Genomic DNA, 26,190 nt, shown 5'->3' with positions numbered 1-26,190 from the left:
CCTTTGGAGGAGAGGGCATTGTAATAGTCTCTAGAGTTTGTTCATTAATGTACCTCTAGATCAAAGGGAAAAAAGTGACTCAGTAGGTTTATGTTCAATGCTGACATCATTCTAATCAGGACCTATTTGGGTGTTTGAACATACTTATTTGAGGAAAAAAAGAGAATATTTTTCTGCCGTAATTCCCGTGTGTGTGTGTGTGTGTGTGTGTGTGTGTGTGTGTGTGTGCGTGCGCGCACGCGCGCGCGCGTGTACGTGTGTGTGTGTGTTTTAATTTGGGAACCAAAAGTTTGTAGGTATAAATGTGAAGAGGTGATATCATTTTCTTGCATAAAGAATGTCTTAAGAATACCAAAGCTAACCAAAACAAAACAAAAGAAGCTGGATTGTGGTGGCGCATATCTTTAACTTGGGCGGCAAAGGCAGGTGGATCTCTGTGAGTTGGAGGCCAGCCTGGTCTACAAGAGCTAGTTTCCAGGATAGGCTTCAAAGCTACAGAGAAACCCTGTCTTGAAAACCAAAAACAAAAAAGAATATCAAAGCTTCTTCAACTGTGATGAAAAGTCGCATGTAGTTTTAAGCAATTGATTTCATTTTATAAAATGGAATTAATAATATTAAGCTCCATTTGAAATAACATCATATCATTTTTAAGGAAGGTTTTGGTTTATGTGCATGTCCTTGATGGACTCTTGGTGTTCAAACATTACATGAATTAATTGTCTTTGACCACCCAAATGTTTAACTGTATATTCAGAATATGCATATTTCTCACTGGCCCAAACATACTTTCTATGACCTTTTAGCTTCACTACCTTTATACATCATTTATTTATGTAATTTTTATATTGTTGTTTGTGGCTGGAGGAAAAATAAGTCTGTGTTATTTTTTTTTCTATTTTCTGTTCTCATCAATAAATGCATGAAATACATACTTTAAGTAAATTTCTAATAATGCTGCTACTGCATTTTTAAAATTCTTTCCAAGAGAGATGGCTTAGATAAGAACTAACATAATTAGCATTTTTTGATGGATGACTAGTGTCAGGATACAGAGATGAAACTGCTTATTACAGTTAAAGAATTCACCTGAAGGTGTACTGCATACAACAGCAAAATGCTGCAGGAGACAAAAAACTTACGTTTTACTTTAGAACAAACACACAATGCTTTCTACTCTTATTCAATGTATTTTTATGAGTATATTTCATTGGCAACATTATGAGTATATTTTAAAATTCTTATCAGATCTATTCTTGTGACCTTGATACTTCTGCTGAGTTCATCACTCATCTTCCATTGAAAGAGTAACTATGTCAAAATAAGAAAACTTCATCAATTAAATATTCGATTGGGGTATGATCTTCAAGCAATCAAGTAAATATTTATTGAGAGCCTGATATGTACTAGTAATATAAATTCTTGCTCAAACAAAGAAAACAATTCTCAGTATTGATTCTGTAACACTTGTTGATCTCTTGTTAAGAGTATGAGGAGGCAGAGAAGCCAGGAAACAAAGAGGACCCCAAGAGAGACATACATGGATACCCCTGGGAAGGGGAATAAAACAAGATCCCCTGAATAAACTGGAAGTGTGGGAGAAGTGGGGAAGGTGGAAGGGGAGTGGGGAAGAGGGACTGGGATCGTCAAGTTGGGGGAAGGACAAAGAGGGAGAACAAAGAAAGAGACAACTTGATAGAGTGACCCATTATAGAGTAGTGAGAAAGCTGGCATTATGGAAATACTCAGTAAACCACAAAGATGACCAGAGCTATGAATCTAAGTAATAGCGGAGAAGGTAACTTTAACTACTCTTTCCCATAAGAAGATTGATTACTACCTTAATCGTCATCATAGTCATCATAGAACCTTCATCCAGTAACTGATGGAAGCAGATGCAGAGATCCACAGCCAAGCACTGGGCCAAGCTCCTGACGTCCAGTCAAAGAGAAAGAGGTGTGATAACATGAAGAAAGTGGTCAAGACCATGTTGGGGATACCCACAGAAACAGCTGTCTTGAAATAGTGGAAATCCACTGACTCTGGACTGGCAGCTGGGGAACCTACATAGGACCGAACTAGGCTCTCTGAACGTGGGTGACAATTATGTGGCTTGGCCAGTTTGTTGAGCAACTGACTGTGAAACCAGTATTTATCCCTAGTGCATGAATTAGCTTTTTGGAGCCCATTACAAATGGAGGGATTCCTTACTCAGCCTAGATATAGGGAGGAGGGCCTTGGTTCTGCTTCGAGTGATGTGACAGACTTTGTTGACTCCCCATGGGAGACCTCACCCTCTCTGAAGAATGGATGGGGAGTGGGGTGTGGGGAAGGTGAGGAGAGCAAGAGGACTGGAACGATAGAGAACTGGGATTGGGCTGTAAAATAAAAAAAGCTTGTTTAAAAATATAAAATATAAATATAAAAGAGAAAAAAACATTAAAAACGAGCATGGGAGAACTGTCTAATGCAGAGATTTGTATATCACAGGGGATTTAGGTCATGCCCTTCTACTCTGAGAAGCCTAATTTTAAAGTTTATATGCTACCATGCTACTAGTAAATATATGAACATTAAGAATAAGGTAATAAACTGAACCTCAGCCTCCAAATATATCTTGAAGCAGTCTGTATACCAGACAATATTCATTAATTCATCCATCCATCCATCCATCCATCCATCCATCCATCCATCCATTCATTTATTCATATTCATTCATTTGAGATTGACTGACCTTCAATAAACTATGCAGCTGAGGCTGCTCTTGAACTCCTGATCTTCCTGCCTCAACTTCAAGATTGCTAAGGTTACAGGCATGCATCATCACACAAGGCTAAAGGGATTTTTGCTAAGTATAAACAAAATATATCCTACTTTCTGGTTATATTTAGTCCTTTCAATAGGACCTTGTGCACTGGTACCTCCTTCCTGTAATAGAATTCACACCTAATTAAACTTGTTCTTGATAAACTACCTTACAGGAATTTTTTAAAAAAATATTTAGTACTTATTTTGAAAAGATCATGATTGTATAATCAGCATGCAAATTGTATTAAAACAACAATGACAACAACGAAAAGTCCCAAAACACAGAAATAAATCAGCTTTTTGTCTAAGATCAAACACCAGAGTTTATAAACTATGTGAATGGACTGATTAATAAGTATGTCCATATATAAAATAGCAACTGTTGATGAGCTGGGCTTTTTTCTGAATGTCTCTCACAATTTCTGTCAGTGCTGAGATTCTGCATCATCAGTAACTGGAATGTAAAGGATCTGCGTCCTGGATTAGAATTTTCTGTCTGTCAACCAGCTCATCTGATGGTATCTTCCGTGTCTGGGCAATCACATATAGAATCAGCATAAAGAGTAAGAAGGAATCTGACAATACCATGGCCACCATTCACCCCTTGGATAATGACTGTTGGCCGTGATCATTTCTAAGCTGATTTGTATTTTCTTCAGCCTAGAATTTGAGAGGTAAAGTGGTGATTTTCAAAATGTTCCAACATTATAATAACAAATATCATCATAGATATTCACTACATATTTATTATCTTTCTCATTATATTCTACTTTAATATTATTTTTCGGTTCTTAAAAAATATTATTTTATAAATTCACACACACACACACAAACACACACACACTGTCATCTGCTCAAGTTCTTCCCAATTATCCCCTCTTACCTCCTCTGTATGTCCTCCCACCAATTCCTTTCTTCTTTTTCACTTTTTTTAGACCCATTGTATTTAACTAGGGTGTCTACAGGAGTGAAGTTGAAGGACTATTTGATTATTTGCCCCACCTGCAACCCTTAGTTGTCTATAGCTCCTCTCCCAGGGGTGAGGCCTTATGAGCCCCTTCCCTCTGGTTGGCATCCAGAAGGTTTAATAGAGAGAACACTTGTGAACTTATGGATTTGAGTAAGATTAAAAGAAATGAGAAAAATTATGAATTTATTGTTTAATCTTATAACAGAAGCCAATTTCATTGCTGTTAGTATCATTACCACTAAAGTGTTTTCACTAGGCATTGATATAATTACCATGCAGTTAAAAGTAGAATGCGGCAAGTTCTGATACTTTTGAGGAATGAAAATGCTGTTATTTTTGTGTTCATGTATTATAGACAGTATATAATAGAGTGCTATTGTAGATGCATTGATTGTTTCTGGATTTTAAATTATTGCCAAATTACATTCTAATGCTGGTAGTGTGGCCTCTGAAACAGCCCCAAATGATCCCGATCTTCTGGAATTCTCATGGTGTTGCTGTCTTCTCGAGTGTGAAACAGCTCTTATTATTAATTTCTGATGAATGGAACATGACTAAGAAAGTGTGATACTGATTTTGGCATTAGGAAACAGACTGACTTCTGTTTGTTATAGCCATTCTGTCTCTTGCAGAGAAACCATTTGTTATGATTTCACCTGTGTTTTGAAAGGCAAAAATGAGAAGAAATTGATTTCTTCAGGCCGTGGGCAATAAGGACCCAAAGCCAGATAGCTATCTCAAGAGTGAGGCACCTGATCCTTGAGGTGACTCAAATTCTAGTCATCCCTGGAATAAGTCAGAAGAGTTCAACTATATCATTCCCAACGTCCTCATTTACGGAAGCTGTGTAACAACATCAGCTAGTTGTTGAAATTTTCTCAGTTGGGTTCAATTTGTTAAGAGACAATTGATAATACTTGAATATGTTCTGTGAAGACCATGCTAAAAAATTAATTCCCTGAAAAGAATTTGAAAGATAATCAATCCATGAAGCTCTGCAGTGCTAATGGGTTACCACTGAGTATAAAAAGAACTGTGGCATGCATAGATCTAATCTACATGGATAGTAGAAAAAGACAAGATCTCCTGAGTAAACTGGGAGCATGGGGACCTTAGGATAGGGTTGGAGGGGAGGAGATAAACAGGGAGGGAAGCAGAGAAAAATGTAGAGCTCAACAAAAATCAATAAAAAATAGCCTTAAAAAAAAGAATGCGGTTAGCATTCTCTCTTCACCCAAATTTCTCCCACTTTACTCTGATTGGGCAGTTTTTTTTTTTAAGGAGGTCACTTTCTTTGCTATCGTCAGTCTTCCCTCTATATGTGTATTCATAAATATTATAGCTTTGTTTCCTGACTTTGTAGTTTTCTTTTCCTACCATTTGATTTCTATTGTTTATTCAAGGGATTCTTTTTTTTTTTTGAGACAAGGTTTTTCTGTAGCTTTGGTGCCTGTCCTGGAACTAGCTCTTGTAGACCAGGGTGGCCTCGAACTCACAGAGATCCACCTGCCTCTGCCTCCCAAGTGCTGGGATTAAAGGTGTGCGCCACCACCGCCTGGCTCAAGGGATTTTTCTTAAAATATGTGAATGTTTCCATGATTTCACATTCTCAACACTTACTGTTGTCATTCTTTCTCATTTTCAGCATTATTGTGTATGGATAGTCTTACTGAAATTCTGTTCTATTTTCCTGAGTGATTAAACAATTGAGTTTACTGTTTATGTTGGCTATTTAGCCACACATTTGGAAATTTACAGCGTGAGGCAAGTTCAGATTGCTTTCCTTTCTTCAGAGTCCACATTTCTGATTTCCCCACATCTCATAGCTTTGGCTCATTCATACTGAATATTGATACCAGTTTGTCTCTTTATCTACTGATAATTGTAATGGCTAATTCTAAGTTTTGCAATTATAAATAAAGGTGCTGAAACACCCATGTGCAAGATTTTGTGTAAATATGTTTAAATTATTTGAATAGACGATTATGTAGTACATGTGCTACGTGGTAAGACTGTTTTTGTTTTGTATGACACTGTATCATCTGAAAAGTAACTGTACCACTTTGCATCTCTACTATCACAAGGCAATAATTCACCAGCATCTGGTGTACTCAGATTTTGGGCATGATAGCATCTCATTGATCTAATCTGTGTCTCTATGAATACATATGATACTGGACAGAATTTTGTTGAAGAATCTGTTCAGGTCCTTGACCAATAAACTATTTGGATTATATTTTTGTTGCTGAGTTGTAAGAGTTCTTTGTATTTTTTAGACAATAGGTCATTATCAGATAGTGTTTGCAGGTTTTCTTCTGACTATCTTTGTATTGTCTTTAATAGAATAGAAGTTTTTTAACTTAAATGAAGTTCCATATGTTAGTTATTCATGGGTGGTGCTTTTGTCTTATGTGTGTCTAAAAATCATCCCCATGCCTGAAGTGCCTGAAGTAATCAAGATTTGCTCCTATGTTATTTATTTCAGGGCCTATAGCTTTGAAGTTTACATTTAAGTTTATAACCTACTTGGAATTGTATTTAAACCCATATCTAGGTTTAATTTTATTTTCTTGTAGATATTCAGAAATTCTAACAACATTTGTTGAAAATGATACATTTGCTATGTTATATTACTTTGTAAAACAGGAGTTGAGTTTATTAGCTTTGGTGTATTTCTCTGTTATTAATCTATTCATCTGTTCTCTTGCCAATCTACATTGTCTGGACTGCTTTCCTTCAGGCAAAGTCTTGAAGCTTTGTAGTGCTGGTCTAATAACATTTATTTTTGCTTCTATGTTGCATCGACTTATTCTAATCTTTTGCCTTTCCATGTAGAATTTGCAATTAACTTATAAATATTAATGTAATAAATTATAAGAATATTGTCTTATAGAATATGAAAAACTTTTAACAAAAATTAATAACTTGGGATTTTGATCGAGGTTGCACTAAATCTGCAGATTAAGTAGAGAAGAAATATTTTTGGGATGCTGATAGTCCTATTCATGAATAAAGACAACTCCCTATTTATTTGTTGTTTTTTTTTACCTTTATCAAATTCTTATAGTTTTCCTCATGCAGATTGTTCTTATTTTGTTCTTGTGTGTCAGTTTTAACATCCTGATATAAACAAACATTAGCCTGTTGCTCTTCAAGACTGAAATGGCAAATTAATATGAGTTTTCTGTATTTTCACTTTTGAATAAATTTAGACTGAGTCCTTTCACTCCCACATCTTTTCTCTTTTCATGTATCCTTTCATTGTTCTGTGATGCCTTTAGCCTCTTGTCTAGAAAAGTTTTCTTTTTCCTGAAGTTTGCTTCAGTATGTTTAAACTTTGATATAGGTTTGCTGGGGAAGAAACTTTTTAGGTTTTGCTTCCTCGAGATAATTTTTTCATGTGAAGTAGATGGTCATTTCACCCTGGAACAGTACAAGTATCATTCCTTCATCTCCTAGCTTGTATAACTCCTACATAGATAGCAGCCATAAATTACATCACAATTCCTGAAAGAACGTTGATTCTAAAACGAGATTTTCTTTCAAATTTGCACAGCTATTTTTAGTAGAAATTCTTGACTCTATGTTCTGGTGTCTTTTGTTCTTGTTGAAATCTTTCCACAATTCTATCAAAAATTGTATCTCTCTAATTTTCTCCATTCTCTTTTCCATGTTTCAGTTCTACAAGAGAAATTTCTCTCTTTCTCATGCTTACTTACATTCTTTTCTTTTCACTGTGATTTTTTTTAAGTGTTTGATTTTTTTACTTTTCTTTTATTGGTGGATTATTGTTTCAGGTATAACAATTCTACAGTTGCTAGGGTTTTCTTTGTTGTTGTTGTTGTTGCTTGTTTGTTTTTATTTTCTTTGTCCATGCCTTTTAGTGGTAGGTACTCATCTTGTAGTTCAGGATTCCCTGGACCTCTCTATGTAGACCAGGCTGGCCTAGACTCCAATGGCCATCCTCATTCCCTAGTCTCCCATGCACTAGGTTTATAGGTCATGAGCACCATGACTTGTTGTTATGTGCATTTTATTCGCTCATATTGTGTATGTGTATTACATAGACCTGGTTTATTTTTGTCACTACTAATATCAAATCAGAGTTCTTATATAATTCTTGTTGAAGATGATGTCACCCAAATGATACACTTAATATAAAATTGAATATGCATAACTTCTGGTTCAAGGTTATGTAAAATGGTTTCCACCTCACGGGTTGTTTGCTTTTGCAATTCAATTTCTAGGTCACACTGAAGATGTTGTGAGTAAGTGGGGTTAACAACTTGATTTTCCTACTTGAAATCTCCATGAGAGATAAGATCCAGCTCCTTATGTATAACTAGGGAAAGCTTTGTAATGATGCCTTTCCAAGTCACCATTTGACTGCAATTGTCTTTGAGAATTACTCAGCTCAACTTGGTTAACTCGGATAATTGTGAGAAATGGTGATGGTGATGATGATGGCAATGATGCTAGGTATCACTACTTCAAGCAATAACTGTGGTTGTTCCATACTATTAAGGTCTGGGTAGTAAATAAACCTTGGAACATTAAATTTGTTTGTTTAAGAATTCTCATTTGCTCATTGTTTTAGAAGTTTCCTATTCATTAATGAAATTCTCCTTCAGCAAATCCTACCAGCAAGTGCCATCACAGCCAATGTCTTTGATAAAATTATCAGTCATCATGTATTGCAAGCATATTTATCTTGATGTCTACAGATAATAAATTTGATATCTGGTAATTTAAAGGTTGATTATTATTCTCTATTTTTTTATTTTTGCTTTATTTTTCTCATAAAGCTTTGCTCTTGTTTTTTTTAAATACACCTGTGGTAGAGATTTTATATTTAAAAGGAAAATTGTGTTCTAAGACACATGTTTTCTTCACTCTAAGACAATTCATGCACATTATCCTTAAGGTACTGCCTCTGTATGTGCTGCATGTTGGATCAAAACTTCCAACAGAATGATCTAATGGATGAAGAAAGTTTCAGCAAATAATCGTAGCAAAAATATTGACTATAACTTAATATTTTGAGAAATAAATACAAATTAGGATGAACTACTTTGCAATTTAAAAACCAATGCATTTTGAAAGCACAAAATTAATTTGTGTATATTTATACTGAAATAACAGAGACTTATGAGTTTAGTAAAAGCATTCTTATGCTTTCTTAGTAGGAAAAGAGCCAATTACTAACTCATAAAACTAACTAGATGCTGCCATATAAATAAATTTCCTGCATTAGGCAATTTCAGAAGGGTTTGGTAATGTGCTAGCAACAGCTTGAGATCTGAGGTTGGCTTGATTATTATAGATTTCTGCACATATGGGTAAGAGGATATAAATAAAGATTATAGATAAAAGCAATAACTTTGACAGTATTATGCTTAATAATATAATTGTCAACTATACATAATGTCAATATAAATAATAATGGTAAATACGGTGATTAATAATTGAAATGTGTTAAAATTATACTAATAGTGTATAGATGTATTATGAAAAATATGATTATAACTGCAACATTTGGGGAAATCAAGTTATTCCTTGACTTAATAAAGTATATCAAGTAATAAGGCATATATTTGAACTTCATCAATGCAAGTTGTATTTGCTAAGTTGTATTTTCAACTAATATTTGTTGTTGTGAAATAATGTTAATGCACAACATTGTGCAAACATGAAGAGCCTTTATATATAAACAACTGCACTTTTAAAAATTCTAATATATTATCTTTTCTTTTAAAACAACAGATTTATTAAATTTTTAATGTATAAGTAAATATAAAGGCATTGTTCACAATCTTTATAGTGTAGGTTGTATTATGATTAGGAATATACATTCTAGCCTTTTAAATTGTTGTTTAATTTTTTTCTAGGATTTAATGCTGTCTTTGGAGCCATCAAATAATCAGGGGCAAAGAGAGGGCCAGTAGATTAGAGATGACCTGGTATTCACGATGGCTCTTTTTGGACTCATTGGAGTAGTAGAATTCATGACTACTATAAAAAATACCAGGCACATTCTATCTTTATGAGCTACTGATACAATAGAAACTGATTGTTCACTCTTCAGAGACAAGGCATAAAATGCTCTTCCCTGTTAAAGATAAATGGGATCTTCATCATAACTACAGAGAAATAATTTCTCTAACAATTTTATTGCTTTTTTATTTTCCATCCCTGAATCATAGTTCAGTTTTTGATGAAGCGTGCCCTTTTATTATTTCCAACTCATATGGATTTTCTGCTTGCTAAAGAGCGGATCAACAATTCAGTGTATTGGCATGTTTAATTGAAATTTATCTGCTTCAGTGTTTAGTCAACTTTTGTGGGTTTTACCCCATCTCCTCTCCTTAATTTTCCCAAATCACTTTAACATTCAGTAAATTCCAAATTTCAGGAACAACAAATTTTATTCCTGTCTTTAGTACTCAGTGTGATAGGAGTACAGATTCCTTACTATGTCTTTCCTTTTCAACGGTGACATAGAATTGAGCTGCATAGGCTAGACAAGAGCATTCTTCTACCATTTCTTAAAGATAAGTCAAAGGGCTGAAGAGATAGATAGCACAGACATTAAGAGTGTTCACTGCTCTTCCAAAGGACAACCATTTTCAGTTTCAGCTCCTGCATCACGGCTCACAACCATATGTAATTCCAGTTCAATGGGATCCAATGCTCTCTTTGGCTTCTTTGGGCACTGCACACACATGGTGCACAGAAAGACATGCAAACTAAATAGCCGAATGCACAAAATAATTTTTTTTAAAAAGATAAAAATATAATCAGAAAGATGTTTAATTTCTATTATGAACAATTAATTTCAAAGGATTTCTTAAAGAAATATACTGAGAAAATATGTTTTAATTATATATTTTAATTCTTTGGCAGATGGAACCTAAAGTCTGGGAGATCTGCCCTTCAGCCAACTTTCAAATACTGAACAGCTTACTTCAAAATATGCTGTACAAATTCCAACTCATCCATCCAAAGTCCACACCCTCTCAGCCTTTATTTAGTGTTCCTGCCTTTTAAAAAAAAAATGATTTGTTTATTTATTTATTATGTATACAGTGTTCTGTCTGCATGTGTGCCTACAGACCAGAAGAGGGCACCAGATCTCATTTCAGATGGTTGTAAGCCAACCCTGTGGTTACTGGGAATTGAACTCAGGACCTCTGGAAGAACAGTCAGTGCTCTTAACCTCTGAGCCATCTCCCCAGCCCTAAGCCACTGTCCTTCTACCCTAATTATCTTAAAGACTGGTACTGGACAAGGACAGATAGCCTTGATGTTCAGAGCCAGCTGACAGCATCAGTTCTATGATAAAGCCCCTGCCTTCAGTTTTTCACTTCTGTTCACAGCTGAGATGGGTTGATTGCTCCTTCACTACTGTCTAGCCTTGCTAGTACATCTTGAGATTTTTTTCTTAAAAAAGATATTTATTCAATTGCAATCATCTCCTTATCTCCTACCATAAATAATAATAAAATCAACTAAAGTCATTGCCTGTACATTCAAAGGAAATTTTGTTTTATTATAGTTACTAAAGCAACATGGATTTTTTTATTTAAAGTACTTATGAAGAAAATTAAAACTTAAATATCCTACTTTTATGTTTTCATATTGTTTATATTTCTCAAAGTTCTGGTTTTACGTCTTAAAAAAGAAATTATAAGTGATGTTTGAGAGCACTTTTATCTGCTTGTTTGTATTATACAAGCTTAATGATAAGAATTTTTATATGATGTATGGATTAAAATCCAGAAATAAACCTATATTGGTTGTTAAAAAAACTTATAAAATAAGTAAGTTAGTCTCCCACTTTGTTACATAATTGGTGAGAGAATTGTTAGAGTAGAAAAAAAATACCCTCTGGTCAAGAGAATAAAATTCCTGGCTTGGGTGGAGACCCAACATTCCATTTGGACTTTTATAGTAACCCACCAAGAGACGTGTTAGGGAGGTTGGCTTGCCTTAGGCCATGCCAAGGAGATAGGTAGAATAATTAGGATTTAAATGAAATACTGTATCCCTCCTTTCCAGAAACCCTTTCTCTAGAACAGAAGCTTATGGATCCCCAGACACACACCTTCTTATGTCCACCTGCTTTCCTGAAATGAAAGATTAAAGCTACCATCTTCCTTCTTTCTCTTTTCTAAACTAGTTTTCCTTAACACTTTGAATTTCCCCAACATTTGGACTTCTTTATTCTTTCTCTAAAGCTTTCTTTCTTACCATATGGCTGCTTGTCAGCTGTGTATCTGACCTCATTGCCACCTTAAAGGCATTACTCCCCACCCCTTCTATACACATACTCCTAGGCAGCTGTTGACATTTACAGCTTCCTGGCCCTGGGAATATTTCTTTTAAATGCTAATAAAAATTTCCCTGAGTTTACCTTTGAGCCTATTCTTAGAGTCTTTATTAATGAGACCATGCGCCTCATGAGTAATCCTTGACTTTTTGTATGATGTGACAACCATAGAAAGACACTGAAACTCCAGTATTAGAATTATTCCTTTAAACAGAACAAATGGGTGTATATGAAGCAAGGCCTTAAAACATGTGTGCTGGCAAGATGACTCAGCAGTTAAGAACTTTGTAATACTCTTTTAGGGGATCGCAGTTTAGTTAGATGCACAAAAGTGGGTCAGCTCAGTCATCTGTAGTTGCATTTTCAGGGTGTCTGACGCCCTCTTCAGGCCTCTGTAGGTAACTGCACTCACACGTGAACATGCCCACAGACAGATGCATGTGCACACACATAATCCCAACCTTTTTTCCTTTTTTTTTAAAGAAAAAAGAAAGAAATGCTTTATTCTTGACTGGTGACAGATTAAACAGCTGTACTACAATCAACTACACAGAAGAGAGTAAACTCTGCATGAAACAATGAATGGCTCTCAAAATATTGTGCTGAGTGAGTCATCAGATACACAACCATTTGAGATTCTAGGAAAATGGAAAACTGCTGTGGGACAATGCTCTTGTACACTATAAAGATTTGTCACTTGTAATGGTTTATAAAATGCTGATTGGCCAGGAGACAGGCAGGAAGTATAGGTGGGACAACCAGACTAGGAGAATTCTAGGAAGAGGAAAGGCTCAGTCTGTAGTTGCCACCCAGAGGCAAAGGAAGCAAGATGAAAATGTTGCACTGAGAAAAGCTACTAAGTCACATGGCTATACATAGATAAGAATTATAGGTTAATTTAAATTGTAAGGGCTAGTAAATATTAGTCTGAGCTAATAGGTCAAACAGTTTATTAGTAATATAAGCCTCTGTGTGTTTCTTCAGAACTTAATGTCTGCAGGACCAGGCAGGACAGAAATCTCAAGCTATAGAGAACTGTGGGGACAGAAATGAGATCAACTTTCCCCAGGCACCAGGGTAGGTTGACGAATTTGTTTCTTGTGTGCCTATTTCAAACTTGACACTAATTCAGAAATTCTTCTTAACAAGGGGAGTGAAATTTCAGAAACCCTTATGGGGTGGAAATGCAATTAAAGAAAAAAGTCAATGTTCAAACATAGATAACCTGAGGAAAGCAATTTTTCCATTTCTGCAGAGCTGTCATTCAAGGAAACTCTAGACAAGTAGAGACAGTCTGATAAGTTTCTTAAAGTGGCAGTTAGGCTCCTCAAATAGAGAGGGGTGTTTTAAGGCAGATCAGGGTAAAAGTAACATGATAGCTATGATGCTGAACAAGCAGAACTTATATACATACAGTAAGACCCAGTTCTTGTAGTAAAAGCCTTCACCAATTCCACAAAAACAAACAAGCCCAAACACTTATCACAGAATGCCATTGCAACATATTTAGTTTGTCATTTCTAATTTACTAATTACTAATTTACTGTATTAGCAGAGTTTTAAATAGTCCCATAGTTCTCATTTTATATTGTCCTTCTCAGCTAAAATGTTGCAGTTAGCTGCTCTATAGCCAGCTTTACAGAATACTGTCGGCTAAGTGGTATTCTACACTGTGGCAAGTAGAAAAGAATGTTCCCTTAATGAGGCGCAAAGGTTACATGTCAGAATTTACACTCTTGGCTTGCCTGCCTCACTTGGGAAAACTACAAATGTATCCACTTGAATATATGTGGTACTCAGTCCCTGATATGGTGTTACTAAAGCATTTGTTTTTCTTTTGATTAAACTTTCTTTTTTACAAATAACTTAATTCCAGAGGGATTACTGGTGGGTTGTTCTCTAGCTCTGTTTTGAATAAACCAATTTCTGTTACTTAATGGTTATATAATAAGTGAAATTAGGGTAGCCTTCAATACCACCAAGTGGGTTCAGTGTGGTAATAGGAAAGCAAATAGAAGGTCAATGGGGACTTTCCATACCAGCAAGACCAATTCAGAACCTGATTTGACTTCGCTCAAGTACAATACCATTGCAGAGTAATGGAGCATGAGTTACCCAAATGTTATTTTAGAGTCCTGATTTTAAAGGCCATAAGGTTGAGGGACCTCGTCTACCCAAAGAAGCCCAATGTTAACTGCATGTTTCTCTTTTGTGGACAATGCTGCCGATGGACAATTGTGTAAAGTGGAGCATGGTATGTGAAGGAATTTTGCTCTTAGTTTGAAAAATGACCAAGTCATATGATCTTTAGTTTTACATGCAGGAGCACTGCACAAGAACATTATGTTATATTTTCTTCTAAAATAGAAAGAATTAATCTTTTTAAAATTCATTTTCTACTGTAAAATAATATAAGAGACATGGCAAGGTTTTACTGAGATCCATATCTCTCCATGATGTTCTTTGTCTACACTGTGGTAAAGTTTTTTGGTATGTACCATCTCATCTATTTTTAAAAACAATTGCACAGTCTATGAAAAACCCCCACTTAAGATGGAGAAACTGAGCCACAAGGGAGTACAGAATATTTTGTATAGGCTTGTATCCTGAAGATTTTATGCCCTGAATCTAGTATAGGCTACTGCATACTATGACAAAATATGATAAGTATGTGATGCAAAACTACCAGATTTGGCCTTAAAATGGTGCATTCTAGTGACTTCTAGTTAATAATAGCAATAAAAGAAATATGTCAGATAAGTTATGGGGTACAATTCAAAAGACACACTTTGTATTGTCTTATAAATGTTTTAGATAAATTCTGTACATTAATGAAGACGTAGCTCAGTTTATCTAAGTTTATATGTAGATAAATAGATTCATTGCATTTTAAGTGTCATTGTGCAAATAAAACATTTATTTGCAAAACATTTTATACAAATATAAAAATATTTAACAGTGAGGTGACTTACCTTACAAAATCCCATTCTCATCTTTTTATTATGCTGCTGGGATACATTGCTATATTTCAACGTGGTTGCAAAATGACTTTATTTACTATTTTGACATTTTCTTCCTATAAACATATTCACTTCTAAGAATTACTTATTGGAAAGGAACATGAAAGAGGCATAATACCTGTTTAAAGTTATTTTGTCAATTTTCTAGCAAACATAATTGAGAATATTAGTGTTAAAGGCAAAAGTGGTCACATTTTTAAAACATATTACTAAATATTAACTTAGCCACTAATACTAGTTATCAAAGGTGCACAGGCAAGGCAGTTAGAGGTCTGGGGAATCTGAAACATTCCTACAGGGCCTTGTTTTAAGCTTTGAATGTGACTTACCCAGATACTTGAGGGATTTAAGAGAGAGGCTATGGCACATATAAGGAAATGCAGGATTAGGGACATGTCCTTTAAAGCCCAAATGTTTAATGTAAGTGACATTCCATAGAGTTCCGGGATGTATTGTAAGTTTGCTTGCCAGACAATCCAAAATGAGGAACTCCCTGCTAAAAGGATTCCACAGAGAAGAAATCTCTTTTCTCGCCAAGGTGTCTAAAAAGGACTGTCTTTTCTCCTCCTTACTCTACTTTGCTCTGATGGCTACTCTCTCAAATATTTTTATTCTGGTTTTAACTAAAAGGTTAAAATGAGACTTCCCGTTTTATTCTGAATTGTAGCTTGCTTCCTTCTAGATGAACATGGCAATATTTGTTGTGTTTTCAATTTGTTCCTACATTAAATGGATTTATTTTGTTTTTATACAAATAAGGCTCATGTGAATAGGTTAATTTACTGAACCCACATAGGACACAAAGTCAGGAAAACTTTGCTTCCAGTACTTCTAACATGGAGTGACACTTTATTTTTCACCAGCCTGTTATGATTCTTGCACAATAGTATAAATTTAATTGCTTTTTGTCCTTATTGTTGATTAGTTAGATCAGATCAAGTGATGAGTGTAAACATAACTCTTTAATTACGAATGTCAAATTAAAATGGATTGGTCAGAATTTCAGGAAGCAGTTGTTACTTTTTTCATTAAATAATATCTATAATATTCTTTAAGGTAACCAATAAATATAATTACGTTCAAGTCACATGTCTGTTTTGGGATGCTTAGAGCTGGCACTGTAAGACCATAGCCTATTAACTTTTCACATGGAAGAATGCGTCTTTCAAAGAAATCCTTTTTGATCCCTCGGATATGCTTGCACTGTGTGCATGTGCATCTAATGGTTTTAATTATCTCTTCTGTTTGTGCTATTCATAGAAGCTTTTAGAACTTGTTTCAAAACCCATTGTTGGGTTTGCACCGCATATCAGCACAGAAGGTAGACAAGTGAATGTATTTCTCCTAAGGTCTTATGAATAATGAGCGCAAGTCCCAGGAAGCTCAGGGGTAAAATGAGCTCACATGGAGTATGAATGGCTGACAGAGGCACAAGTCTCATGAGTTGTCTGGCTTTTTTACTCCACTTGGTTCTGAGTTTAATCTCCCTTTCTTATGCTTTCTTTTCTTACTTTTTGCTCCTTACTCTAAATCACAGTAGCAATAGCAACAAAGCATCTGCAGCAACAATGAATCAAAACAAAACACCCAGCAAAGTAGAACACCTACCCACTGGTCAAGCTCTTCATTCAGAGTGAATGCCCAGGCATATTCTCTCTTTAAATTAAAAAATTCCAGTTCATTTTAAGTTGCTATTTTGGGGTATTATAATACAATTACATAATTTCCTTCTTCCCTTTCCTCCCTTGAAGCCATTTCATATAACCCTCCTTGCTGTCTTTCAAATTCATGGCCTCATTTTTGTTCTTGTTGGAATGTTGGAAGTTATATCTACTAAGTACCACCACCATGAATACCTAAACTTAAGTTGAACACGAATAATATTAGTAGACAAGCTTATGTAGAAAGGGGAAACCTCAGGAGTCCCCAATCCTACACAAAAATATCAGACAACAATATTCCATACATATATTTTTGTGTATAGTATTCATACACATACAAAAGTATACATACATATTCCTAAATGCATAAATCAATCTATTCTGTGTGTATAATATTACTTTTATATATATATATATTATTGGCTGACCATTTGGTATTAGATAAGCAGTTGGTGTGCTCTTCCCTGAAGAAGACTCTTCTGCTCAGTTCTCCCATTGAAGTTAAGAATTACTCAACAAGAGGGACATCATGCAAGAACTGAAAACCCATTAAACACCCAGGTGAATTAAGAAAAACCCACAATCACAACTTTACTATACCAGAACATTCTCTAACTACATTCTGAATATTTGTCCTTATACCCACAGAGAAGTATAGTTCTTAATACTTAATCAAGGAAATTTCTCTTTGCAACAGATGGAGACCATTATAAAAGTCTACACCCAAATAAATCAATACAAAAAATGTGGGTCCAAGTCACAGCTCATACAGAGCTCATCTATAAAACCTCCTACATTTAAGAGAGTATCAAAATATTGTTAGAGTCAGAAGATGGGTGAGTTTAATGTTTGATTGTGTCTCCTAGGAATGTTGGAAGTTATATCTACTAAGTACCACCACCATGAATACCTAAACTTAAGTTGAACACGAATAATATTAGTAGACAAGCTTATGTAGAAAGGGGAAACCTCAGGAGTCCCCAATCCTACACAAAAATATCAGACAACAAAACAATGGTGTGAACAGAAGAAATATTCTTCCCCAGGGAAGAACATAACCAACTGGTTAGCTAATATTAAATGGTAAGCCCTGAGAGAATATATGAAAGTAACATTTTTTTCAGACAGAGCAAGGTGTCTTTTTGTATTTGGAAGTATATGTCTATAAATAATGTATAAATATTATATATGTATATAACAAAACTTAATGAAAGCAAGAAGCCATGAATTTGAGAGAAAATAGGGGCATATGTAGGAGTGAAGGCAGGAAAAGGAAGGGGAAATTATGTAGTTATGATGTCAAAAAGCAAAAGAGACATTTTTTTTTTAAACCACAAAGAGAAGACATACAATCTTTGTGACAATGCGAAGACTATTGCTTGTTAAAGGATAAGGATCACTACTAACTGTGGACACTGTGTCTACCATCATCTCTTAATTAAATGACACGATGAATGGTTTAAAGTAAAACTTTGCTATGAAAATCTTATAAAGTCAGGAAACTAACATGGTGATATTGGAGAATAAACAATCGTAGCAGATATGAGAACTCTTTCTAAAAAAAAACACTTTCCTTAAATTTTGATACAAATGACCAGATTAATTAAATATATAAGCCATTGGATGATATTCTATCAAAGTTTTATTGAGAGAAATAAACTAAAATGTTTACGACCCTTGTTATTTTATAATTTATAACAGCCTAACCACTCATTCACATATTTTATTTAGAAATGTTTGTATTGCTAGACCATGGTGATGATTCAGATACACTACTATTAGTTCTATACAAAAGAGAGAAATGGAAATCATTTATATGACGTTTGCTTTTAGATCATGTGGATAGCTTTGTGTGAGTCCACTTCAGTAGTGGTTCATTTCTGTCAACATAATTTCCCAAAGTGTCACCATGCTTATATAAGAAATAACCCCTGTCTGGAATGCCTTAGGGCATCCACACCGAGGATGAACTTTATTTCCAGCTTATACACTAAGAGGTTGACTCTCTCTACACTGTCTTTTATACTTGATCCAACAACTATTGTTACTGACCATTGTATTGCCTGAGATTTTTCTGGACAACAAAATCTGCCTTTGGTTACAGTTTTGGTTGCATTCCTCAGCTGAAGAATGGCTAAAGCCATTCTCCTACTTCCTTGGGGCTCATGATCTGATATGCCTCAGATCTCTAGCATCACTCCTCAGTTATACAAGTGGCTCAGAAACTTGCAACACCTAAGAACCTTTTCCTATGTCCATGTTAGACATAGTCAAGGAGATTGATGAAGATAAATCCTCCCAACTGGGGCAAGGCAGAGAGGAAGTGATGGGAGGATGAGCAAGTTCCTGATGAAAGAGAAGAAAGAGGTTAAGGATCTTTATTAGAGCTCAAAATCAGACTCTCAAGTTTCCACCTAGCCATCTTTTGCGAGTAGACTGCCCTATGGCTTCCAACCATCTCTCTTTTTAAGGAGTATTTGCAATGAAAAAATTCCTTTCCCTCTTAAACTATTGCTTATCTCATGTGATAGATGGAGGCAGAGAAATGATCCTTTTAGATTATTCCTCTGGAATCATTCTTTTGATATCTTAAGCCAATGTTGCCTACATTACAAATCCCCTACAGACTGAACTTTGCCCTACCATCTGAAAGTGTGGTACTTTTGGAAGATTCTCACTCTTATGAGAGATTGATATAAGGGTAACATGGAAAAATATTTTTTTTAAAAAAATATTAGAGGCCGGGTGGTGGTGGCGCACTCCTTTAATCCTAGCACTCGGGAGGCAGAGGCAGGCAGATCTCTGTCAGTTCGAGACCAGCCTGGTCTAGAAGAGCTAGTTCCAGGATAGGAACCAAAAATCTACAGAGAAACCCTGTCTCGAAAATCAAAAAAAAAATTAGAGATATGATTGTAGCAGAAGCATTGACACCTACCAAATATTTCACACACTCCATGTTTCCTCACTCCCTTAGATGGAACTGGACAGCACAGTGTTCAGGACACTGAGCTGTTTAAAGTAGTCACATGTATAATTTCTGTGCCAGAATATTTGAATTTATTTATATCATTTATCTCAGACTTCTTAACAAAATACAAGGATTATGGGTCCTAGATGATAGAAATTTGTTTCTCACAGTTACATAGTAGTCTGAGATCAGTGCCCACCATGGTTGGTTCTGATTCAGGCCTTTTCTTTGCTGGTAGATAAGTACTTTACTTGTCTTCACCTGGATTTTCTTCTGTATGCTTCATGGAAGTAGAAGAGGAGAGAGATCTCTTTTTCCTTCTCTGTACAAGGACAGTCATGAGTCCTACTGGATCATGACCTTATGTGACTTAGTTAACTTTGTAAAGACTTCGTACCCACTGTGAAATACAGAGGACAATGTTTTTACACGTTAATTTTAGAGACACATAGTTCAGCCTGCAACACCTACTAGAGATTTCCTCTGTCTTATTACCCTGTGTTGTCAGCTGAGGTAGTTTGGTCCATTTCAACTTCACAACAGCAACAGCCTCAGCTTTTTAATCTATCTGTCCTGGCAATTTGTTCAGGCCTGTATCATATTAGTATGATTGAGAGACATATTTTACAGTGTTTAGCCATGAATAATATGTTGGAGCAATCACCATTAACTTATTCAAACTAATTTAACTTATTTTTCTGATTTATAAACCTCATGGAATTTCTCTTATTGCAGTCTGTACATTTTATTGTAGTCATTCATAGACCGATCTCTATTGCCCCTTGAACTGCTTAAGGCCAGACTGTATGCTTCTCATCTTTACTTCTCTAGTTCTTATCATGGCATCCACTGAATGAATAACAACAGTTCAGAAAATAAGTCAGGTTTTTGACTTCATGAAAATAATTCAACCACGGTATTTAATTAGGTTAATTACATAGTGCAGGAGGCAGGAATGGGGAGGGCTGTGATGTGAAAAAAATCATAGCAAAAAAGTATGTTAGAAAAACCTTTTAGAAACAGTGATTTTTTTTTGAGTATCTAATTTGGTAAATTTCTTGCTATGATAATAGAACCAATTTTTCCCATAGGATAAAGCATTAATTAAATGCCTTAGGAAACAATTCTTATCATGAAATGGAGGCTCTGATCTTAGTTTTTGGTCCATTAACTCTGAAGTTCAATACATTTTTATTGAACCCACATACGCTTTAGTGTGAATAGCTTTTCACTAATTGGTCTATTGGGATCACAGTGACAGTTTTGTTCTTCCTTTTAGGCTTTTTAATTTTCCTTCAGAAAGTTCCTAAACTTTGCTAATAGTCATTAAATCAAGGAAGGATTTCTAGACTCACATGGGTAAAAATCAATAGAGAGACACTTGAAATTCTGGTTTGATCCTCCCATCTTGTATATGGTCACTATTCATGTCTACAGGAAAATAAAGGAACACATTGGGTAATTAGTCTACTAGATAGCCTCACATAGCTTTATATGTTGTTATTTATGGAGCTGGGGTTGCATTATTCTATATATTAGTGGTATCTTAGTAGAAGTGTATTATTTTTTTGCTTTCTTCCAGGGATAATGGTCACATAACTGGTGTCACTTCTGTACACAAAGACAAACTGTCCTCAGACTGATTGAATCATATGCCCACCCTTCTTATTTTCTAAAATATCTATCATGAACATCCTTTGGTGGATATAAAATGCATAAAAGAGTAGAGGATTTACAGAATGATTGTATGTATGTTTTTTGGCTTAGGTTTAATGAAGTGCTATTAGAAAAAGGTATTATATTAAATAACAGCACTATGAATTCTGTTTCCAGTCTCATTTGCTGTAAATTACATTGTTTCTATTTTCACTTTTATACAGAAAGACACTGAACACTCAGATATGAGTATTATTTTAAAAATAAACTTGTAGAAGTGAAAATTTTTCTGTCATATGGTACACCCAAAACTATCAAAGTATTTCTGAAAATTGTATGCCAGTTTTTATTCATATTACCAAGAGACTCAGAACTGTTCTGCCTCTAATTGATGCACTCTGTGTTTTGTTTTGCTTTTGGCTAAGGAGATGCAGTGGAGCCTTGTTTCAGTTTATTGTTCCTGGTAACCAATTTTCTGAGCATATTTTCTTTGTGTGTTTTCCAGAGTGTCAGTAGAGATTCTCTTATAAACTGATAACACTTTGGCCCTTTTATGAATGGGCCATTTACCATCTTATTTGGGGCTGTAAAAATTGTAGTTGTGAATACATGTGATGTTTTCCAATACTATCATTAGTTTTTCCCCCTGGCCCTGGCTTGTATTTTCATTTTGTCTAGAATGTCTTCAGAAAAACAGTAGAGTTAGCTTTGATGACACAAAATTCACCAATATATGGCTCATTAATTGTGTCTATTTAGATTTAAAAACACTTCTACCTTCATTTTACTACTAAATGAGAATTTTCTTTTTGTTCTGTGAGTTCATAATTTTAAACTGCTTTTATGACAACACCTATTGTCTTAGTTTAATTTCTGTTGCTGTGCTAAAATACCCTGACAAAGAGCATCTAAGGGAATTAAAGGTTTATTTTAGGTCAAAGTACCAGGTTTCACACAATCGCAGTACGGAAGTTAAGGCAGCAGGAACTTAAAATAACTTGTCACACCACACCTACAATATGAGGAGAGAGAAATGAGTGCTCACCTTCTCCACATTCATCCAGTCTAGAATCTAAATCTCAAGGTGTTGTCAATCTCAAGCCTGGGAGCAGCTTAAGCTAAAGAAAATTATGATCTCACAGTTCTGTAGACTGTATAACTCAAAATCAATATGTTAGTAGGATATGTTCTCACTGGCTTAAAATGGATTTCTTCTGGTTGTGTTTTGAGAGCATGAGTTCTCAAATTTCATAATGCCAAGACCTTTTAATACAGTTCCTCATGTGTGGTGACCACCGCATCATAAAATTATTGTTATTGGTACTTCATAATGTTAACTTTGCTAGTGTTATGAATCATAATGTAATAATTTTGTTGACTTTCCATGGGGAGCCTTACCTTCTCTGAACAGTTGAGGGTAGGGAAAGGTGGAGGAAGCAGGAGGAGAGGAGGGAGTGGGAATGGGGATTGGAATATAAAATGAAAAAAGATAGTTTTTAAAAAAATTAATTAATTAATTAGTTAATTAAAAATAGGTATGAAATTGCCTGAAGTAGTGGCTCTGCTTCCTGTCTGGACAGCACACTGTAGCTGACCTTGTTGCTGGGGATGCAGGTGAGCCAGCCCCGAAGGCATGACAAGAGCGCTGACCCCACCCTCTCTTCTCTGCCAAGTGTTAGCACAGTTGAGAAAAAGATGCCCTCCCCTTCCACCCCTTTCTATCTCTGGCAGGTGAGAGAGCTGGTGGCAGGGTCACAGAGTGAGAGAACTAGCCCTGTGCCACACCAGCTACAGCATATAGAAGAATGGGCCCTGCATCCACTCCTTGCTGTAGGTTACATTGGGTGAGGTAGCCAAGGCAGTGTTGGAGAGCTTGACCAGGTAGTGAACCAGGGCTATGAGTTGGCCCACCCAGCACCCACCTCATCTATGAGTTGTTGGAGTATGTGAAGTGTCTGGATCTCTATGACACAGAAACCAGCATATCCAAGAGTAGCCCCAGTGACAGAGCATAATTGGTGGTATCCCTGGAAACCATAGGCTTCTTAGCGAGACCAATGACTCATGGCAGTGAACACTTGCAATAAAGATGAATGGACTAAATGGCGAACTGTATGATTTAACATACTACACTACAGCTTTCACAGTTAGATTCTTTTTCTTTTAAGTTTTGTTTTGATTTGTTACATTTGCCCTCTACCCTTGCAACCTCCCTAACAAATCAAAACCCAAATTAAAAAAAAAAGATAAAGGAGAGGTATACACCACCCTGCCCAGCAACAGTAGTTCATGTTGTGCGCTCTCTCTCTTTCTCACTGTGTGACTCTGTGTGTGTGTGTGTGTGTGTGTGTGTGTGTGTGTGTGTGTGCAGATGCTAGGGGACAACTTTGGGTTTCATCCTCAAATCATTGATCTCCTTTGAGACGTGTCAGCATTATGCTGTGCTGCCTTTCTGGGTCCTAACAGAATACATCACCAACCACAACAACTCCCTATGTCCAAGTGCTTGCTAGCATTTCAGGCATAAACTAGCCTGCCCCCAGGGTCTTCAGCTGTAGTCGCTGAAAGCATCCCCTGTGCATATGCATTGTCAGCATTCAGGCAGATGCCTGGACAGCCCAAGATCCTACGACCGACACCTAGTCAGTGTGTGTGTGTGTGTGTGTGTGTGTGTGTGTGTGTGCTTCATCGCTGGCCAGTCTCTGTGCACATGCACTAAACCTCCTTTAAAATCAAATTCTGCTCGTTCCACCTCCCTTTTCCAGCCGCTTCTCTGAAGAGACTGCAGGACTTATGCCTCTTCTTTCCCAGCCCTTCCCTTTTGCTAATAAATCTCAAACTTGAAAGTTTGTTGTATGGTGTGATTCGTCCTCACCGACAGCACCACTAAACAACCCAGGGTCTTTCACTGGCCCAGCCCACAACTTAGGTGGTGACCACAGATGCCCAGGTTTCCTCCTGTCTCTGCTTCATTAATACTGTATTTCAGGGACGGACCACAATGCCCAAGGTTCTTTGTTTGTTTTCATTATGTGTGTTCTGGAATGAAAATTAGGTCTTCATGCTTATAGATAAGCACTTTATTAACTTATTTATCTACCTATTTATCCCCCTATAACACTAATCTTTAGTAAACAATATTTTAGATAAGTGAATCGTTAGAGAATTACCATTCTTTTATACAATGTGATAATTTTTTAAAGCAGTGTACATGTCTAAAAATATTCTTTGTAATAAAAATTTTATTTTCAATTGTTATACAGAATACGATCATATTGCACCCTGAGTTTCTAGGCAGAAAGGAATAGATAGTTGGATGAGCTCGGAGTTACTAAGTAAACACAAGATTCAAGGTTCTTCAGGGAAATTAGCATGATAATGTAATATTTTCTTGGTGTAAAAGTACTTCATTCTATGAAAATTACTGCAGCTGAGGGATTTTTGTTCTTAAATTTTAAGAGACATGTGACCTGTCTAGGATGAATATTATTAGAACCCAACTATACTTAAATATTTAAACATTTTATATGAAGAAAGTTATGGATTAAAGTTGATATGTTGTATACATTGAAACCTCAGTCATAATTTTTGTTTAAGACTATGAATTCATTTGAACAGTGTGTTAAATCAGTTCCCACCTGGAAATACTGATGTACTAACTGTCACTTTGTCACATAGAAATTTTAAATCTAGGCTTAATATGTAGATCATTGGCTAGAGCACTCACTCAAGTAGGAGGCTTTGATTTCAGTTCTGATGTGGAAAAAAACAATGCCCCAACTTAAGTCTCATGTTAGGTGTATATTTTCCCAAAGAGGTCTGAGGATTAAAAATGTTAATTTTGTTGTCCAAAGCTCATGTATAATCATGTCTATGCATAATAATTGTGAGAAATCCATTCATTTCAAGCATGTATGGTTATCAGCCATATTCTGTGATGCAAAAGTCAACCTATTTGTTTTATGACAATTGTGGCTAAGACAAAATTTGTTCAGTCATTTTGAGTATTAAATTACTCAATAATGTTACCAGCATAAAATGTGGTGAAGACGTTGTGTAACTTATTTGAAACCTAAAATGTAATATATAATTTTTAAAACAGCACTTAATATCATTTTCTTTTAATAAATTCACAAAAATAATACAACCAAGGACACATTTAATTGCATAGGAAAATTACTGCATGAAAATGTGTCAAATTATTATTATAACATTTTAATACCTTACATTATTATAATGGCTTGATATGCATGTTTGAGACTATAATGAGTTTGACTGGGGTAATTAGCCAGTTATGTTATAATTAATATTTTTCAAATCAATAATAAGAAGCAGTAGGTATTTGTATTTGGTAGCTTTGACCTTTTATAAAGGTAATGTTTATATCTAGCAATGGTGGCCAGAAATTTTCTCACAGGACTCTGTTACACACATAGCTACATTTCTGTCATGAAATTGGAACTTACCTTCCTGACTCAAAGGTGAACCACGTTGAATCCCGACCATATCTTCTTAGTGAGCTAAGAGGCCACATCACCAGCTTGACCTTGGCATTGTGGATATCCCAGAGATAGATATTCTCATGAGTGATCTGCATTGTGCATTCACCATAAATATCCAGGTTGGGTGTAGGCATAAGATAAACATTGAATCGTTCTACAAAGAAACAAAAAGCATGGGGAAAATCAAGGAATGGTCCTCACAGTCCTTAACATTACTTCTCTTTGTTTTTTGAAGAGAGTTCACTAAGCTATCATCACTCATTCTTTCACTCCCAT

At 35.6% G+C, this 26,190-nt stretch overlaps 1 protein-coding gene across 1 annotated transcript in view; it reads right to left on the bottom strand.

Moving 5' to 3' along the window:
* Nucleotides 1-26,190, bottom strand: part of Dok6 (docking protein 6) — a 306,256-nt gene that overhangs the window by 89,917 nt on the left and 190,149 nt on the right. Inside the window, exon 5 of the mRNA XM_075968101.1 lies at nt 25,879-26,068. Coding sequence (XP_075824216.1) covers nt 25,879-26,068 — 190 coding nt within the window. The remainder of the gene's footprint in view (nt 1-25,878; nt 26,069-26,190) is intronic.

Source organism: Microtus pennsylvanicus, chromosome 4, assembly GCF_037038515.1.
Source record: "Microtus pennsylvanicus isolate mMicPen1 chromosome 4, mMicPen1.hap1, whole genome shotgun sequence".
Lineage (NCBI taxonomy): Eukaryota > Metazoa > Chordata > Mammalia > Rodentia > Cricetidae > Microtus > Microtus pennsylvanicus.
Note: the sequence above shows the minus strand (reverse complement) of the source record. Positions and strands in the feature narration are given on the sequence as shown.